Raw genomic sequence first — 20,548 nt, 5'->3', positions numbered from 1 at the left:
GGAACTGAATTAAATGTAATGCAAGTAATCATGAAATCAGGTTACTTTTCCTGACAACCTCAACAAAAACCTAAATGAATGAGCCAACGTCATTGGTATGAGCTCTGAAGATTTCAGGCTGTACTATATCACTGGTCATATTAGAGTCTGCAAGTGTACCTAATCAAGTGGTTGTTAAGTGTATGCACTAAAAAAACCCCAAAAAACCAAACCACTACAAAAATTATAGAATTACCCCCCAAAAAATAAATAAATAAATAAATAAATAAAATCACTTTTTGGTAAATTAACTGTTCTTTATTAAGTGCTGAGCACTCAAAGCACTTTATTACAAGGCTCATTCACCAATTCATGCAAACTGTTTCTATGCATAAGCACTTTTAAACTAACATTAGCACACACTCCAGTGTGCATCAGGCCCACTCAGGGATCAGTATCTTGCATGAAGATCCTTAAACTTGTAGACCAGATGACCTGCACTACCTCCCAAGCCACAGCATTTTGTATTTCACAAGTTTTAATAATTTTGCATTACTCACAAAAAACAAAAAAACATGTTAAACAAATTAAAATCCTTATTATTAACTCTGAGGAAACTTTAAATGCAATGCCCTGCTGATTTGGCAAGTCTTCCCACTTCTTAGAGCTGACATTTTGATAAAACCATCTTGCTCTATAATATGAAAATCTAATTTAGTCTAAACATTTAAATTGCAAATTAGTCGATAGGACCATGAAACAACCCATATACCAACAAGAGGGGGTCCAAATTGAAATAAAAGGATAATAACAGATGTCTGGAATCAAAGCTTTTATTGCTGAATATTATATTAAACATTGCTGTCAGGATATAAGTAGCCTGAAAACAATTATAGTGCATCAATTATGTTACAATACACAGTATGGCATAGAGCATTATTTTACAATGAAGCAAGTAGTTTTACAGGAGCAATATGAAAAAGAGCACAGGAACCCAGAAAAGCCACTCTCATTGACATAATGTCTCTCACCCGACCCACACACACACACACACAGAGACACACACACACCTTATCATTTGAGTAACAGTCCCGCTGGTTATCAGTTCATTATCCTGGCATGATAATGATTACTAAAAAATTAAATAAAGTATAACAAAAAGAGCTGTAGCACTTATGACTTGTATTTCTACTTTACAATGGCATAATCTGTAATCCTTCCGCCTGCTGAGCACCTTGGATCATAAGCAGCACTCTTTAATGTCAGAGGTCTTGTACCTTGATTATACATAACCGCAGAGAGTACACACATCTGATAATTGCTGTGTTGTTCCTCCATCAGGACCATCACTGATCAATCACACCGTTGCAATCAGGGATGGTTGCAGCTCTGGAGGTAGAGCGGGTCGTCTGCGAATTGGAAGGCCTGGTTAGATCCCTGGCTCATCCAGTCCTTTGTATGAAGAGGCATGTGAATTGATAAAACAGGGTTTGTAGTGTACAAAACACTAGCTTAGCTTTGCACCTGAGGGGGGAGGGAAAAAAAGATGCTTGCCTTCACTAAGTTCTAATATGATCATTTTATACACCTAACCAAAGTGACTGAAGTAAATACTTTTCAAAATGAAAAGCAGTCAACTAAGTCTCAAATGAACAAGGACTACAAGCCTCAGTCTCCTGGGTGAAAGTCTTATGTTTCACCCATTCATGAACCACAGCGTTGTCCCTACCAGACTCTTGTGTACATCTTGTTCCCAAGTTGTGAAGCGAATACAACAATGTGATTGTCCGGTTGCAATGGTGGTCCTGAAGCAAAGTTAACGAGATGCTGTAGGAACAACATCAACACAGTAATAATAAACTCAGAGGCCACCAAACTGTGAATAAAGACAGGGAGAGGACTGAGTGTCTTAACACAAACTAACATTGCTGGATGGTGAACAGATTAGTGATTAAACCATGTTTATTCTTGTTTCTCTTCTTCTCTGAGAAAGATTTTCAAGTTAAAATCATTCAGTCTGGTTCTCTTGATCAACAAAGGAGGAAATCCAGTGACTGCTGAACGTGTGAAACAGTTCGTGACTGGATTACTGCTGCCTGCTTCTCTACAGGTGAAGCCTGATACTGCAACACTTTTAAACACACATGTACACATGATGATGATGATGAGCACTTTGATCACTTCACAGTGTGTTCCTCGATCATCTTCTTTTAACCGTTAGCTGTACCATGTCCCCTTCATTCCTCCATTCAATCAGCTTCATTCAGTCACTCATACATTTACCTCCCAGCAAAAAACATTCACACTCAATGAGCCCTCTCCTGGCAGGTTTTCATTCAGTCCCACCATCCACCTCTCTCTGGCAGAAATGAGCCATCAAGGTGTCCAAGTCTCGCCTGTCGGCCGCGGCGTACAGAGCGCTCTCTCCCATCATGCTGAGAGCCATGCGCAGGGTGGACCAGATATTGTCGGACATCATAGTGGCCGCAGCTCCTCCGGGACCCCTTGGAGCTCTCGCTCCATCCTCTATAGCCTGGCGCTGGAGAGATAAAGCTTCAAGGAAATGCTCCACTGCCTCTCTGTGGAGTTAAAAAAGTGAACAGGATGGATTTATGTTCAATCTGCAATGTGCTGATATCAACCTGAACAGACAACAGTAATAAAAAAACTTGTGTAAACTAAGTTCACTTTTGCAAATTAAGGTCCATTTCTCACTGGTGTACACTCTAGTGGCCACTTTATTAAGTACACCTGGTTAAGCGCTGTATAAGGCAAATATCTAATCAGCCAAATGGCAGCAACATTTAGCTTTTTAGACATGGCGAAGATGACCTGCTGACGAGAGATCAGAGATCACAATCCAATACAGCACCTCTGGGATGTCAGGGAATCATTTCGAAACAGACGAAAATGTCTGAGGAATGTTTCCAGCACCTCGCTGAAGGTATACCTTATAAAGTGAATGTCAATCATCATCAACACAAACCTTTGTGAGATTTATTAGATTTCTTGCACGTCTGGTCTAGTGTAGCATCTTTTGTGTGTGGTCTAGCTGTATCACATAAGCCCTTTTTGCATTAGTAGCTACTCTGATCTACTTGCCACAGATCGCTACGACTCGGATCGACTGGTTTTCCATTACAACCCAGTGCGCGCGCTTGTTGCCATAGCAATGCGTCTGGGCATCCTGCAACGTAATTAATATGCAACACGAACGCTACAACAAAGGTGGACATTGAGCCAAGAATATACCTACTGCTCGGTCTGTGGCTTTTTGTCAAACTCGGGGAACACTGCGGTTTTTTGTAGCCATTTCCCTCGTTGCTGGTTTCAAAAATGGCAGTTTTAATTTTCGTGAACGAGATGCACTTATGACTCATTGAGTGATGCTACTGACGAGCCAATCGGTGGCATGCAGCGTGACTTCTAGTACCTGCTTCAATCGCTTGAAACCCTGGCTGAGCAGGTACTAATAAAGTACCTGGTACCAGTTTCTATGGCCTCATGGAAAACCCTGAATAGCATGGTGAACCGTGCTGAGTTGATCGGAGTAGGTACTAATGGAAAAGGGGCTATAAAATACCTTCCACTAGGAGGCAGATTTAACTATAGACAGCACCCTAGTGGAAGGTAAAAACATCTGGGAAGCAGCATAAAATTGCTAAAGTTCAAAAGTAGCAATCTGACAGAATTTGAAAAGGCACAGAACGCATTTGATGTGTATGTAAGCAGCAGAATGTCAGTGTGTTTAAGACAATTTGAAAAGGGTATATCAAATGCTGATTTCACATAACATGTTTTTTAAAGGTTTATCTAAATGTAAACTGCTGGAATAATTCCACATCTATCAGAAAACTGTTCTGTTAAGAGAGCCACACTCAGGTCATCAGTGGTAAGGTTGTGAACCTTGACACTCCCCTATCATAAAAACCAGCTTCAGGAGGATTATGCATTTAATCTAAAGATTTTACTTCTTTACATGCCAAGACTCTCTAGCAAAATACACATCAAAACAGCACTGTTGTCTCACCTATGTGCCCCTAAGTTTACACAGCTGATTCCCAAGTTATAGCGACTGCGTATGAAGCCAGGCTGCAGTTCCAGTGCTCTCCTGTAGGCGGCCACAGCCTCTTCTGAGCGGCTTCCGTTGGCTAGCGTGGCACCCAGCTTATTCCACAGCAGATAGTCCTTATGGGGACAGAAAAACAAAGAAAGAGCTCAGAAACTGAGCACATGACATGAAGCCATTGGAATTTCTACAAAGGCTTCTTCACCAACCTGTGGAGTGACGGAGAGAGCAGCGCTGAAACAGTCCACCGCCTTGTCATACTCTCCACTGAGGTTGAAGAGGACGCCGAGACCACACTGAAGCTGAGGGTCCACCTGGGTAGGGTCAACATTGGCTGCTTGCAGGTACATGGACTGGACGTCGGTAAACAAAGACCTGCACAAGGGAAAAGCAATAAGGAAAGGGCAAAGAGAAAGAGGTATCTTTGTATTCTCCTAAACGTGCGTGATGCTCACTCTGGCAGCAATGACCCGAACCTCTCTCTGTCCTTCTCCCTTTCTTTGGAGCTGTCTTTGGAGCGTTCGCGCTCACTCTGCTCCCAAACAGAGTGGTATTTTGGATTGTGCTTTAGCCAGTCACGAAGAGTCTCACAGGCCTGCCTGTGCAGTGACTCATTGGTGAAACTGACAGCCAGCGCCATGAGGGCAGTCAGGTTGTCGTTCTTCAGCTCTATACACCTATGGGAAGAATGGTGGTAATAAAAAGAAGTAGTCAGACAGAAAAAACACGACTATTCATTTGGCAAAGAAACTCTTATTTGCAACGACAAGTGTTAAAATATGGAGGTGCTTTCCTGGTTGAAAATATTTCTTTTGAGGTGACACTCACATTAGTATGCATTTAAAAAGGTCTTAACAAAAATCTATCCTCACTTTAACATAGACTCTGTGGTGGAAAAACACATTTTTTTTATATGCAAAATGTGTTTTATATGCTTACAGATACAAAAACTATAGACAAGAGACAACACCCAGATCTAGAGTAATAATAATAATAATAATAATAACAACAACTACATGTTTTACAACATGTTTTAGTCAACTTTGACTACTGACCTGCGGAGGGCGCTGATGGCGGCAAATTCTTGCTCATTCTCTGCCTGACAGGTTCCCAGATATTGCCAAGCCTGCAATTTAATGGGGGAAAAAAAGACACATGGTATTATTTCAAGGGCCTTCTGTTGGAAGCAGGAGAAAAACATGGCTAAAATTAGAAGTAGGGAGACCTTTTGGCCCACAATGTTATATTAAGTAATAACAGGATGTTCTAAGAATTAAAAAAAAAAAAAAAAAAGTGTAATGCAAATGAGAACACAGCCTTTCAGAGTCTTACCAGCTGGTTGTCTGGTTCCTTCTGCACAGCACTTTCAAAGAACCGGACGGCACCAGGGATGTCCCCTGCCTCCATCCTCTTCAATCCCTCTGACAAAGGGTCCGGGTGTGATAAGTAGGGGTTCTCCTCTTCAAACTGATAGCCCTGCAAATGAAAACAAGGAAAACATTGAAACTGCTCAGAGAACTTGTGTGTGTATATGATTTTAATTAGTACTTAATAGGGTATATGAAACACAGGAGCACATTAGACATTGTGCATGACAGCTGTATGCGCAAAAATGCTGAAATCTTGCAACACAAAACAGATAGCAGCAGACGCCTGCTCTGAGCAGGCTGACGGATACCTTGTCGTAAGAAGTGCTGAGTAGCTGATCGAAGTCAGACAGCCAGGGATGACTCTCTGCATCTCTCTTCGCCATCTCCTCCCACTCCTGCTGCAGCTTCTCCCAGAAATCCACATCACTCTGACAAAATGACAGACACGCATCATTACTTCACAGCGTATTGGAGATAACTTTGACCTTTTTCAACTGGAAGACGCTGCTGCATCGATGATGCCTTATAGGATGGCCCTATATTTTTTTCGTTCCTTAAACAGGATTAAGTTTGTGGGTGTTTAAAAAAAAAAAAAAAAATCAAGGGCACCGTCATGCCAATCATTCAGGAAAGTTTCCATTTTCAAACCTCAACTCCGATGACACTCAGTGCTTTAACCTCTACAATACTACTTATTATACTTGGCTTTGGGTTGAAGGTTTTTATTGTCACAGACTCTTGCCTCACCTCCACTGCGGCTTTCGCTTGTTGAAAATCAGGTCCTGATGTAGCGAACTCATCTACCCAGGCTTCAGCTGACTCCTCTGACACCTGAATAACAATGAAGCGCAATGGCAGTGGTTGATAGGAATCTGTATGCGCTGGCTGAGAAAACTGTTATTAGAAGGGGAGAACCGGGGCATTCAGAGAGGAAAAATATAGAGGGGAGTGAATGTGAAGGAGTAAAGAAATGAAAGGTGGAAGAACACAGAAGAAACCATTTTTCTCGTACTGCTTCCTTTATCTCCTTCCTAATTAACTCCCAGTTTTCTCCTGAGACAGTAAAAGCACTAAACAGCAACTAGATGCAGGAAATCTGAGACTATCTGAATGGATGGGTAAGATCGAAATTGTTAACACTGGTAGCAAAACATACAAATAAGTAACTACAACTGCAGCTTAAAATAAAACATGGATAGCTGCCGTGACCACAGAGGTCGTACCTGCCTGACGACTCTGGCCCACTGCTCTGCTTGTTTAGCTTTTACTTTGTCAATCTTCTGATTCATCTCTGGGGGTTCCAGGGGAAGACTCCCTCCCCCCGTCTTCATCAGGAACTACGGAGGGAGGGGTGGCAGTAGGGAACGGGACAATGTTTCGAGGAAGAGGAGGAGTTGGTATGGAGGATTTTTACAAATTTTTTGGAGGGGTGGGCAAAAAAGGAGTAATTTGAAGTATCAAGAGGAGCAGATGAATAACAGGTGTTAATGAAGGTAATGGTAAGCCAAGAATCCAAAGGCAGGTTAAAAAAATAAAAATAACAAAATAAAAAAAAAAAAAATAGGAAAAGCACAATTCAGAGTTAGAGGGCGATGGCATAGATGTAATCATAATGTAGCATGAATATGGCTGACAGCTACACATGCACAACATAATGTGGAAGCCATTTAGGCCAGGAAAAGAACACGAAACAGATGTAAAGCAGAAAAAAGCAAACTGAGATATCAGGTCAAATTTTGGACTTACAAAAGATTAAATTAAAGTACAGATTATAGCTTAATTTATACTTCTGCGTTGAATCTATTTAGAGCCTACGGTGCAGCTCCTGCTGCCAGCATGTGCATCTATCCCTGGTGTTCCTGCAATGCTCTGCAATTTCCTTACCCAAACACTAGCTGGGGGAACACAGATCACAAAGTCAACGTTCAAGCGTCTTACACCTGCATTCTATCTGGAGGCCACCAGATGGCGATAGCAGTAGTTGCAAAACTACTAAAAAAAAACCCAATCTTCCTGTCTTGACCTGTGTAAACACTCTCCTGATGAGTTCATGGGCCCAGTCACTTATTTTGGGTCATACTGAATTTAAACAAATGATGATGATAGTGATGCTATCTTTTAAAATAGAGGATTATCATTGGTATGAACCTGCACACTCACTGGCTAACCACCTGTCAAACAAGCAGTTTCACAGTCAGACTTTGTCACAGGAACCTTCTTGAGGTAATTGTTTTTGGTTTGTTTTTTGCAACCAAGATCCCCTCTCTTACAGTCGATTTGAAAAAAATGGCAACAGAAGAAGTAGCCAGAGAAGCTTAAGCCCAAACGGCGCCAGTAAACAAGACTGTGTTGATGATGCATTTATGGAGATACATGGTTACAGCATAGAGCTTCACAGTAAAAAGTAAAAACATCATAGATTCAAGGCAGAAGTATAAACACCCAATTTCTCCAAATTCTGACTAGATTAGTAAAAATTAGTAAATAAAAAAAATAAATAAATAAAATTTAAAAAAAAATAGTTACTAACAAATCAATCTCTAGATCCAATTTAGGAGGTACAAAAAATAAAATAAAATAACCCAAACCTTCTTATTTATACTCTTTTAATCAGAATAATTTAAAAATCCCTAAGGAAATTATGTAAATCTCTAAAATTGAGTAATTTGCTGCTTTGCAGAGTATTTTTAACTTTCCAATTACATGATTCATTTATGCCCTCAGTGGTATATTTCTTTGTGCTGTATAATGCTTTAGACTAAGAATTTTTAAATAGACTTCTTCTAGAACTTTTGTTTCAGGAATTAGCCCATTAATATAGCAGGAATAACATATAACTGAATATATGTGCATTTTAAATATTATATGTGTTGATTTTGTTGTAGTTTTCCCTTCTAATCTCTACATTACACACTTGTAATGTTCTGCAGCAAACTATGGATCACAAACCTAAAATGGCAAGACTTAGTCTTGAGACTAAACCTAACCTTTTCAGGATACAGAATGACTGAATAAAACAACATCACAGCAGTTCAGAATTTCTGACATAAACACAAACATAACAATTTTTTATATATATATATATATATATATATATTTTTTTTTTTTTTTTTTTTTTTTTTTTTTTAAAGAACCTATTTGGTCATTTTAGTCACTTGTGGGTTAAAGATATTTAACTCTGATCTATATTTTTGGGGGGGTTGTGTGTATTTTTGAATGCAGTCAGAAATGTTATGCATTTACTTGACTAATTATTTTGTCTTGTTTTTCTGGATCAAAGATACAGCTTAAAAACCAACTGTTCAGAGTATACCTCACCTTTCCCCCATGATAGCTAAGTTAGCAGTTAAACATTGTTGTGACGGACCTTAAAATCCCAAAAGAGCCTCTATTAATTTGAAACCTTGATTTCATAAGCAGTAATGCCCCATGCTTTGTTAATACAGTTTCCTCTTGGTTTATGCTGGAAACATTGGGAGGTACTGGAATCTTTGTCTCTTGAGTCACCACTTAGCCAGTCTGAATGCATTTGAGATGCATCGTCTTACATCCTGAAGCCATATTGGTTCAACTGATCTAAGAGAAACATGAAATATCCAGCAGACAAACAGTCTGCAGCAGTATTATAGCTCAAGAAATCAAGCTTTCAAATCAATAAGGCTCCTTTGGGATTATAAAATCTCTCATTAATTCAGTCAAGTGAAAGGATTACGCCTCCGTACTTTTGTATCTGTCGTCTTGTAGAGAAATACATTTAGAGAGAAACTCGATCTGGCATCAGCCTTTTACTGCCTGAACTGATCGAATACAAAGCAATGAAGTTGCACCTTCTGTGAAATCCAGAACGAAAGGAAAATCACGTCAAGATGGGAAAACCCCAAATCTTGGTCGTGCACATTAAAATCTAAATGCTCAAGAGGAGAAGCTGACAGTTATGAGAGCCCTTTCTCTGCAAAAACAAATTCCATCTGCAACACTGCAGCCTGGAGACTCATATTACAAGCAGACTGGTGGCTGCTTCTGGTTACATTTGTGGAAAATTTTACACTGCAACAGATACTGGGGTGATGAGTCACAAGGCTTAGCCTATACTGGGCAACAGTGAACCAGTGTTCTACCCCAACATACAGCGTTCACAGTTGTAACCATCCTTTCCTCAGTGGGCTGCGACTCGTACCTGGTTGAGGTTGGAGGCCCAGTTCTGAGCATTCTCGGCCTGAGCTTTATCTGTGAGCTGTTTGTCTGTCTTGCTCTCCACTGTCACAGTGCCCTCGCCAATTTGCCTAATGAATCGCAGGAACTACACAACAACAAAAAACAAATTACAACAACAACAAAAAAAAAAAAAGGCATTTACTATTACTAATTCATCAGTTTTACACCAGTAATGCTAGTTTCTTCCCAAACCAGCAACTTTCTTCCCACACTGAGACAAAAGCCATTAAAAACCACAAAAATCATCTGTGCACCACATGCTACAGTCTCAAGGACCTACTCTACAAAAGAGTTAAAGAAAAAAGTGAAAGAACATGGTGATAGACATGTAAAAGGAAATGATGTGTATTACGGTGTCACAATGACACACTGCTCACCTCTGTGTTTTGTAACTTTGGGTCATCAACCTTTGAGACAAGCTCATTGGCTGTCTGCCTCAGCTCGTCTTCTGCTTGATACTCCTTAGTCCTGTCAGATTAACAATAAAAAAAACAAACAAAAGAAAACATAAATTTAATGCTATAAAACTAGAAGGTCTTGAGCAAGACTTTCCCATGATGTTTTAAAGTGGTCTAGAACAATAGTTCTCAGGGTTTTTGAAGGTCTTTCAAAGCCTTTCTTTGATCATTTGCTGTTTTTTCACTCATTTCGACATAAAATAGTTTTATTTTTGTACCAATAAGGTGAAGAATGAAGTTAGTCATAGCAAATACTGCTTTTCAAGCATATTAGAATTGTACACACGATTTTCAACTTATATTCTGTATTTCAATGTATATTTACAGATGTTTCAATGACACCCATTTCCAATATTTCATAGAATATAAAATATAAAGCAATGATGATGGCTGGCTCAAGACTTTTGCACAGTACTGTAGGTTGGAACAAATCACTTCAAATATAAACTGCATTTTACACTCTCGTATTTAGAGCCCAGTGCACAACGATGATTATACAAGGACTCTTTAAATCAGCTTTCACTTCATGTTCATCTGCTTCACTGACTTCTACCAGAGATTTAATGGATTAACTCAACACTGTCAGACAAGAGAATATCAGGTTAAATGTTTAACAATTAAACAGAAAATTCACTCACCAAGAAGAGAAAATTATCACAGTTTTTCAAGTGCTTTAAGTTCTGCCAACAGCACTCTTGTCCTCCTTGATTCTCCCTCACATGTCTACCCTACATTTTCTACATGTAATGCAGTGCTTGTAACCCCCTTCCACCCCCCGGCTCTATCCCCTGCTCACCATTCATTTGCTTTGTCTCCAAGATCCCCCAGCCACAACTTCTCCTCAGACTGCTCCAGATACTCTTCTGCCCAGCGGCCAGGATCTAAAAATGAGAGAAATTGAAAAATTAAAAACACAGCAAACATGTAATAATGACATAAGCTGTTTTCACCCATGCAGTGCGCCTAAAAAAAAAAACAAAAAAAAACAAAAACCTTTGTAGACGCCTAACAGAGCTGCATGTGAGAACTCAAACGTCTGATTCTGCTGGATCGGACATTAAATGGTTTATAACTGTCAGCTCCCTTTTAAACACCCTGTGCCTGAACGCGTGTGAGAACAGTGCAGGTAATCATTCGGTGGACTCTCAGCACTCTCAACAAACAGGTTATTTTTAGCAGTGAGTAAATTTTAAAGTAGATCATCTCTTGCTTTGTGCTACATGTGTGAAAGGACAACCTTGGAAGAAGCTTGGATGCAATTCTGCTGACACTGTCCAGAGTTCATGAGTCAGAACAGCTACACTATGAAGACTTTGCCCTAAAGATATTCACTCTGATTTGAGCAAAAAAACGTGATGATATGAGACAGAGTGATGATAACGGCAGAAAGATGATTAGCTCATTATGCAAAAAATGCAGAAGGCCAAGAAAAGCAATGAAAACAAAACATACCTGCTGCCTCGGCAATAAATTCTTTCGTCCAATCAGCATCTGCGGCATCGCCGAGCGCGATGAGCCCCGGGGCGGAGGCAGAATCAGAGCCTTGGAGGAACTCCTCCACCCAGTCACCAGAGAGGGCCAGCGCTGCCACATCAGGAGCTATGACAAGGAAATACAAAGAAGTTCAAATTTACTGGAAAAAAGGTTTAGAAAATCTTTTAAACTTCATCAAATAATGATGAAGAGCACCTCTCTGTGGAGCTTGTCTGTAGCTCTGCTGGTCAATCTGCTGCATTTCCTCCAGCAGCTGACCCATGTCAAAGGTCTGTGGAGGGCGTGGAGGTTCCTGAAGGAACTCATTAACGAGCTAGAACAAAAACATTCATTTTATATAAAATCTAATGGTAACTCTTAATGATTAGAGTACATGCTGAGGAAACCTAAATATTTTGGCTTTAGGGTATAAACTTGAAGTATATACTGTACAGTCTTAGAGCAAATCATTAAAATTGAAAGAAAAGCACTTACATCTTCCTCAGTTGCAATTTCAATGGGAGTGGGATGAATCTGCAAAAAATAATAATGAAGTATGGTATCTATTAGCAAAATGTTTTGCACAAAAATGTTAAATCAAGCAGCTCCAGAGATAAAGGTCACAGGGAGCTTGAAAATATATAAAGAAAAGTTATTGCAAAAGCAACACTAGTGCTTTTGCTGTAGCCTGATGCCAACTGCACATAAAATTCTGGAACTTAACATTAATATTTTTTAAAGGCCAATTAGCTCTTAAACTGCTATATAACAAGGGCGACAGAGAACAGTGTTAGATTTTCTAATTAAAAGGAAAGATATACTCTTAAATTTACAGCCCTACAACAGATTGTGTTAAATCTTGTATTCTTGTAGCAGAGGCACTCTTACACATTTACTGTATGCTTTGATACAGTTTCTGCATTTTAAGTTAAAAGCATGGATCCAGGAAATATTGTTCAGATCCTGACTCAAAAAGCTCGATCAGTTACTCATAAGAAGGAGCATTTCTATAAGCATCTCGATGCAAAGTGGGTGCAGGGTAATGTTCTGTTTTGCTGATGAAGAACTTGCCTTCTGTCTTTGACAATGGCGACCACCTCAATTTTCTCAATAGGATAAGAATCTGGGCTCTCCTCTGGAGCAGATCATAATACCTGTCAGTATCTGCATAAATGTTCCTTTTCTGTGGCTGCTTCTTAGTTCAGGTTCTTTTCCTTGTCTCTTGTCTACGGTGTGCCACAGGGTTCTGTTTTGGGGCCTTGCTCTAGCTTCAGTCCATTTTGAGCACTTTTAAGGACATCTGCTCTCATGTCCACGCAGATGGAGAGTTGCACGCGCAATCGGAAATTGTTATTGTTATTATTAAGATTCTGGTTTTGACTTTCAGAGCTCCACATGGACAAATACCTGAGTACTCATATTTTCGTCTTTTGTTTTGATGTTCTAGCATTTTTTTTGTGAGGTACTTTGTGATTTTTATCTTGAAAGATCCAATATTAGTAAAATTTTACTTACTTGAATTCAGTTTTATGTTGTTCTGTAATTACTTTGCTGTGCGTCATGCAAACAAGGGCCCCTCATTAGCAGGAGTAACAGAACATGGACGAACCCAAGAGCAAAGCTACAGCTGTTAATGGTATTTTCACACCTGCTACACCAACTACTTTTAATTATGTTTGTTACTTAACCAGAATCTCCTGTCAGGACTGAAAAGCTCCCACGAGATGAGGCAGGTTCTCTCTCATTTGTTTGTTTGGTAGCAGAGATGTTATGTAAAAAGAAGCAGAAGGAATTGCTGGAAAGCTTTATTACTTTTAAAGTAACAAAGTTTTGTCAGGAAGTTGATTAGTATTATTTGATAACAGTATCCCCATTTTTTATCATCTCCACACAGAAAAAGAAAAAACTAGCTTGGGTATGAATGAAACATCCGAAAAACTCTGAGATAAAATGAAACAAATGCAAATAAATTTTGTTGTCAGGTATTATTTCCCTAATGCATACCACTGAGCAAATTGAAACTCTTGAATGTAATTATTTGTTACATTTTATTTTATAAAGTTACAAAAGGAAAGCTTAAGTATAGTCTATTGTTGCCTTAAATAAAAAAATAAAAAAAAGAATATCAGGCTCTTCCTCACAGATAAAAATGAGTGTTTATTAATTTAATGTTGAAACTCAAAGCCAAAGTTTGCTAAAAATCAATAAAGAGACTGAAAAATAACAGGGACATTTCTAAGTGACCCCAAACTTCTAAGCATATCGTGTAGACTACAGAGCTCAGGGCCTGATGTCTTACAAAATACTCACTGGAGGTGCTGTGGCGTTCCGCCATGGCCCCCCTTCCTTGGTCATGTGACTGGTCAGCTTCATGAGGGGATTGGCTCCCCCGCATTCTGCCTCCACCAACTCACGCATCGCCATGGCAACACAAGGATGAGGCAAACCCAATAAGACCACCTGCAAACTGAGAAGAAGAGCCATAAATGAACCACTCATATTCAGTCTGTGTTCAAGAAAAGTATTGCTATGAGAAGAGACTTATTACAGTTTTATTTTGTCTTCAGCTTAGCTTCACTAAGTTTCCCCAAATGGGTTGGCTTGTTTTACTTTAGTTTTGACTGTTTACTTTTTTTTTTTCCCCATGTAAAGTTTTCAGTTTAGGTTTTATTAGTTTCACTGTTTTTGTTCCTTTTGTTGGTGACAGATCAGAACAGATATAATACAAATACTTGTCTTACAAACATTAAGAAATTCCAGTCCCACTAAACATCTACACTAAATGCTCCTCAGTGAGAAACCCTAAAACAAAATACATTTTCTATACATTTATTTTTAGTTGGTTTTATTTATTGTATGTAGGGCTGGGCTATATCATACCGTTCACGGTAATACCGGTGTAATTTTGGGCAACGATAGGAAAATGGGTAAAGCGCGCATGCGCAGTGCCTATGTTTACATATGCACATGGCGGCGACGCAGAATGAGAGGGGCGAAAGTGGATCGTTGAATGAAACGGATGAACCAGAATTGGTTTGTAAAAATGCTGCAACTACAGTGGTGTGGAACTGGTTTGGCTTTCGTCCGTTAGATACACAACAAAGCACTATTTTTTTGTAGAGCATGCTAGCAGGCCGTCGTTATTACCGTGTTTTTTGGAAAATACGGCACACTTAAAATCAATCCTTTGATTTTTCTGAAAAATCAACAGTGCCCCTTATAATCCCGTGTGCCTTATGTATGAATTCTGGTTGTGTTTACTGACCTCAAAATGATTTTATGTGCACGGCGCTCGAAAATCAGTCAAATGTTTTAGTACGGCTATCGTAGGCAGGCGCCAGTCAGCAGGTGGATTCAAGGCCACTTTGCTTAAAGATGGCACCACTGACCACTGCACCACCATGCCATCCAATTATCATTTTATCTATTACCATTTATTTTCTTTTTTCATATTTAGTTTTACTGTGATAGTCATGCAATGGACTATGTAGAGTGAAGCACCTCAATGGAACAATTAAAAGACGCAGATCCTAAAGCATCCAGTATGAGGTCCAATTTCTAATTAGACACTTAAATATTAGAGAAACTAAACAGTTATGCACCAATAACTGAAAAACCATCCCCCAAAATATAAAATGTTTTAATTTTTAACACTCGACATATTCAACCCTGAAAGATTTTTTTTCATTATTATTATTATTATTATTATTATTATTATTATTATTATTATTCGGCACCAGAGAGTAATTTTAAGTTCAGTTAGTCCTTCACATTGTTTTGTGTCCCTTCCATCACATCTAAAAATAATTATTCAATTTCCTGACCCCTTTAACAGCTGACAGGCCGAGCGAAATCTTCAGGCTGCTCAAATAGCCTCATGAAACGCGCACAAATTCAAGCTCCATCTGCTGTTTTTCATTTCATCTTCTGGCTCTTAGTGAACCATTAATAATGAGAATATGATGGCTCAGCAGGCACAGGCATCCACAGCATGTTTCACTTAACTCATCTGGTACGTTCAGGAGATTTTAGCTTTTAAGAGCGTTTACGAAGATAAAGAACATCAGCATCACTATACTAACACACTGACTACATGTAATACTATTTTATTTAAGCAAATCTTCTAATCAGTTGAGAAATGCTTATTTTGATAAATGCTACCACAAATACTCTGGATTTGTGTATGCATTACTGTTAAAAGCTCTTGAGCCACCCCTCATTTCTTTATATTTTGTTAGGAAAATTGAAAATACATGTTTATTTATACATGATTTATTGAAATGTGCAAACATGCATTGAACTATAGAATATAAGCTGAGAAAAAAACAAAAACAAACACCCACCAACAAGATTTGTACTACTCTAATGAGCTTTAAAGTTAATATTTGAAACTTTGTTATGCAAGCTTTCTTATAATTTTATTAAGTAGTCTTCAGGATAAGTTCTCCTCTTTGGACGTTGGCTGCCTTTTGTTCTGTTCTCTGTCAAGACGATCCCAAACTGCTTCAATCATTTTGAGGTAGATGCTCTGGGGAGGACAATCCATGACTGATAAGTGTTTTGCTATCCAGGCAGTGAATTAAGCTGCTGTCAATCAGATGCTTTCCAAATGGCAAAATCTGATGGATATTCTGTGTTTAAAATTCCATCAATTCTAACAAGATCCCAGCACCACTGCCTGAAAGGGAGGAAAAGGTTCATACTCACCGTTGTACCACACTGACGACAGTTTGAATCAAAAATTTCAATTTGGATTCATCATTCTAAGATTTGCTGCCACTGATTTTCAATCAAGTTCTTGCATAATTTGGCATACCACAGCCTTTTCCACTGACACCAGGTTCTTCATGGATTTTTTCCTGATTCTTCCAGCTGCTTGTACTATAGTTGACACAAGACTGGTACATTGCTTGTGTTAAGTGCCTTTTATATGCTTGAATGATGGATAGTGGGTCAGTGTTAAGAGACTAAAATAAAAAAATTGGTCAGGTACAATTACTGAGCTAAAAATGAATGAGAAAAGAAACAAAACAACCGATATCTAAATAAAAATACCTTCAGAAAGCCTTGAGAACTTGAGAAGTGTTCAAGACCACTTTGATATATTACAAGAATGTTTGGCTCCTCTGTGAAGCAAAATATAACGAAATGAAGAGCAGCATGTTTGCACAACACTCCATATCAGGTCTAAAATAACAGCTATATAAACTGCAAACATTTCAACTGATCCTGCTCCATCTGATGATTACTCACCTAAACATTTAAAAGCAAAATAATAAACAATACCGTGACACTGTTTCACTCTGAAATGTAGTCCCAGATGTATGAAACTCTGCTGCTGTACTTCAATGACCCCTATCAATTACACATGCTGACCTCCCTGGAGAGGAGGAACATAAAAATGAATTCCCTTCCTAATCTCGCATGTGAGCGTCTACCTAAAAACTCTTCAGTGACTATTACACAACACCTTACAGGTGGACTGTTGTTCTTGCTGTCTAGGCTGAAGATTTAAAGGCTACTTTAGTCCCACCGCTTCAAATGGCTGCTGTATTATGATTAGGGTCAAAGTAAGAGGATCAGACAGAGATATTAATACACACATTACCAAAGACGGGCCATTATGACACCTGTTTATTGACTACAAATCCACGGAGACGATAGGAATAGGCGAAGGTTGCCTTTGTCACACATAGTCCACTAGTTATAGATATCAACTAAACACACCTGCCTGCATTGTTACCTTCTGGGAGCACTGTGTAATAAAATAGAGCTGATCGGAGCTAACTGCAGCTTCAGCTACAAACAGCAACATTAGCTCGATAAGCGATACTCTGTGTTATTTATGTAACCAGCGTGCGGTTCATGAAACCTAAAGGGAAACGGAGGACGCTCACGACCGTCCGGAACTCAAAAAATATCAGCTGTGGCTAGCTGGCTAGCTGCAGTAGGGCCAGTGCAGAGATCACTCCCGTAGTGTGCACCCAGCGAAGAAGCATGAATAGAAGGGAAGCATACTGTTCACCTCACCGCCGACAGCTGCTGCTGTATCCGAGCGACAGTCCCTCACTCCGGCGGTATGTCCCCTCTTGTCCCGCTCTCACACCTCCGTCCGAATAAATTTTCCAGTAACCGTCCGAAACCAGTCGCTGAGTGCTATTAGCTCCCCGCTTTTATTTACCTTCCTCCCCCATGACCCACAAAACCCTTCACCGCTAGCCTGGCTCGTGAACGTTACGCCAGTTACGTATTCTTCAACTGGTTTTACGCATGCGTAAGGAAGCGTCAGCGCCTGGGAAAAAAGGCGTAAAGAGCCTAACGTTAAAATGTAACATGCCTGAGAACAAAGTCCGCTTCCCGGATGAAACATGTATTTGTTAAAAAAAACAAAAAAAACACGAAAGTAACGCGCAGTGCTGTGCAGAAGTCTTCAGCCAACCATCATTTCTTTATATTTTACTTCCAAAGAACCTGATTTCTGTCTTTGATAGTAGTTTTGAGAAATAGTTCTCCACGCTTTTAGAGATTTTCACTTTTTCTCTTTAAAAAAAAGGTCATTTTCAGCCCTGTTCTTATACCAAACCCTTTCAGAGGAACGTTTCTACGTTTTAGCCACTAAACACTGACATATGAATAATGTAAGCATAAAAACGACACCTAACAAGGTTGTGTCTGCATATAAAAGACAATTTAGCCAAAAAACCTAAAGGTGTTTTATCTTTATAGAGTTTGTTACTAGCAGTTTATCATAAAACCACATCATTTATTCTTATTTCTTTACTTGAATCTGAATAATGCCAAAGATAACACAATTTGACAGACATAAAGTTATTTATTTCATATTCTGTATAGTTTTTCATATTTATATCCTGTCCATATCCTGTACATAGCTTGTACTCACTACAGCCTGTACATACTTATAGTTATAGAATATTCACAACATACTTCATACCGTGTACATTATAACATAATAGACCCATTTCTGTAATATACTTACATATCTATATTATTGCTAATATATATTGTAATATATCTATATCACTAAGCACTTCTGGATGGATGCAAACTGCATTTCGTTGCCCTGTACCTGTGCATGTGCAATGACAATAAAGTTGAATTCTATTCTATTCTATTCTATTCTATTCTATTCTATTCTATTCTATAAATCTGTATTTTTACAGAATCAAAAAAGTGCTTTTAACAGCATTTGCGACTACATATAATACTTTTTAAAGAAAATCTTCTAATCAGTTGAGAAATGCTTATTTTGCTAAATGCTAGCACAAATACTCTGGATTTGTGTATGCATTACTGTGAAAATGCACTGGGAGTCGAAACCTGGTATATCTCAGCATGGTGTGCAGTGTGTCCTTAAAAAACAAATAAAAAAAGTATAGTTCAGTAGATGAAGAGTATCTGAAATTAATGTCCTTACAAATTAGGGAAAAAATCCAGCAAAGGGCTGCATTAGGGCTGCATTTTAGCCAGTGGTGTTGGGGATCTTGTCCAAATTTATGGAATTATGAACATAGAAAGGCATAGGGGCCATCTGGAAAACATGAATTGCAATATGTTCATTTTTCAGCACTGATCCCAAACACGTCGCCAATAGTGTAAAAGCATACCTATATAGAAAAACACACAATGTAATGCCTAGTTATATAAATCTTTGAGCTATAGATTGTGTGTCACACTTTAAGTACATGTTAGTTTTACATGATCAGATAATTTTGAATTATAGGACATTTAATGTAAATTTAGTGTTGCTGAACTGATCATTTTGCTTAAAAAAGGATCGGAATGCTTTCTCTTTCATTTTACTGTCATTTATTTAAGTAGAAGCAGCCACAGAGGACAGAAATCTGCTGCCGTACTGTAACAAAGGTTGATATGTAACTGATGCTTGTGCCAAGCTAATAAGGAAAATAATCCTCACATCACGCTGTGGCAGGTTTACCACATGGTACTAACACAAACAGCCAAGTTCAGGTCTTCCACATGTTTCAAAGTGAAAAAATTTTCATTTGGGTTCAGAATAATTATGATAATCCTTGGCTTATCATGCTTATTACAGTTCCTGAATTCTTTTATTTTTTATTTAACACATGTTAAGCTAAAAAGAAGAAGCAATGTGTGAAAAAATAAGCACACCCACTGAGTACATGGTAATTAAGAGGGTAAGTAGCAGCCAGGAGCAGCCAATTATTCAGTTTGATGTCTGCTGATGATCAATTAATCAAACAAAAGGCCCAAAAGGACCTCTATAAAAGTTATGGCAGTGTGCTGGTCTGTGTGCGTTAACACGGTGTCAAGAAGGAAAGATTTTAGCAGTGCTCTTAGAGAAGCAGTTGTTGTTGCCCATCGAATGATTATTTACAAGTGGAAAACTCAGAAAATGCTCAGATAAACTGCAAAGTGCCCAAAATCTACACCTCAGACTCTGCAGGCCTCTTTTAGCATGTTGAATGTTAAAGTTCATGACAGTATAGTTAGAAAAAGACAGAACAAGTATGGTTTGTTCAGAAGGGTTGCCAGGAGAACATTTATTTTCTCTAAAAAGAATATGGCAGCATGGCTATTGTTTGCAAAGCCACATCTGAACAAACCACAAAGCTTTTGGAACATTGTGCTTTGGAGAGACAACACCAAAGTGGAGAACAAATACAGCATTATCAGCACAAACACCGCATATCAACTACCAAACACAGCAGTGAAGCGGTGATGATTGGGGCTTGTTTTGCCGGCACAGGACCGGGGCACCTTTAGGTCTTTGAGCTGACCATGAACTCTTTTAGATATAAAAGAGAATCCAATGTGAGGTCATGTTCTTGACAGCTAGAGCTTTTTATAAACTGAGTCACGTAACAGGACAATTGTCCAAAGAACAGCAGGGAATCTACAACACTGTGGCTTAAAAAAGCAAAGAGTCACTGTGTTGCAATGGTCCAGTCAAAGTCCAGAGCTCAACCTGATTGAAATACTGT

The 20,548-nt window shown here is 38.9% G+C and overlaps 1 protein-coding gene across 10 annotated transcripts; it reads right to left on the bottom strand.

Annotated features, from left to right (window-relative positions):
• Positions 1-796: 796 nt before the first annotated feature.
• Positions 797-17,811, bottom strand: pex5 (peroxisomal biogenesis factor 5). Of its 10 annotated transcripts, none has more exons than XM_004550810.4 (17): positions 17,590-17,811; positions 13,875-14,031; positions 12,060-12,098; positions 11,781-11,898; positions 11,544-11,690; positions 10,888-10,972; positions 10,011-10,101; positions 9,596-9,718; positions 6,642-6,755; positions 6,166-6,249; positions 5,727-5,846; positions 5,381-5,524; positions 5,104-5,174; positions 4,504-4,725; positions 4,258-4,423; positions 4,010-4,167; positions 797-2,558 (listed from the first exon to the last, which is right to left on the bottom strand). In XM_004550810.4, exons 2-17 carry the CDS (start codon positions 13,986-13,988, stop codon positions 2,312-2,314), a joined length of 2,043 nt encoding a protein of 680 aa, XP_004550867.3. In that variant the 5' UTR covers positions 13,989-14,031; positions 17,590-17,811; the 3' UTR covers positions 797-2,311. The 10 variants fall into 10 exon arrangements, with proteins under 10 accessions (XP_004550867.3, XP_004550869.3, XP_004550866.3 ...); XM_004550812.4 differs by having other exon boundaries at positions 13,875-14,024; XM_004550809.4 differs by having other exon boundaries at positions 17,595-17,811.
• Between the last annotated feature and the right edge of the window lie 2,737 nt (positions 17,812-20,548).

Source organism: Maylandia zebra, linkage group LG11 (assembly GCF_041146795.1).
Source record: "Maylandia zebra isolate NMK-2024a linkage group LG11, Mzebra_GT3a, whole genome shotgun sequence".
NCBI classification, from domain to species: domain Eukaryota; kingdom Metazoa; phylum Chordata; class Actinopteri; order Cichliformes; family Cichlidae; genus Maylandia; species Maylandia zebra.
The sequence above is the reverse complement of the archived record's forward strand: the minus strand, read 5'-3'. Positions and strand labels throughout refer to the sequence as shown.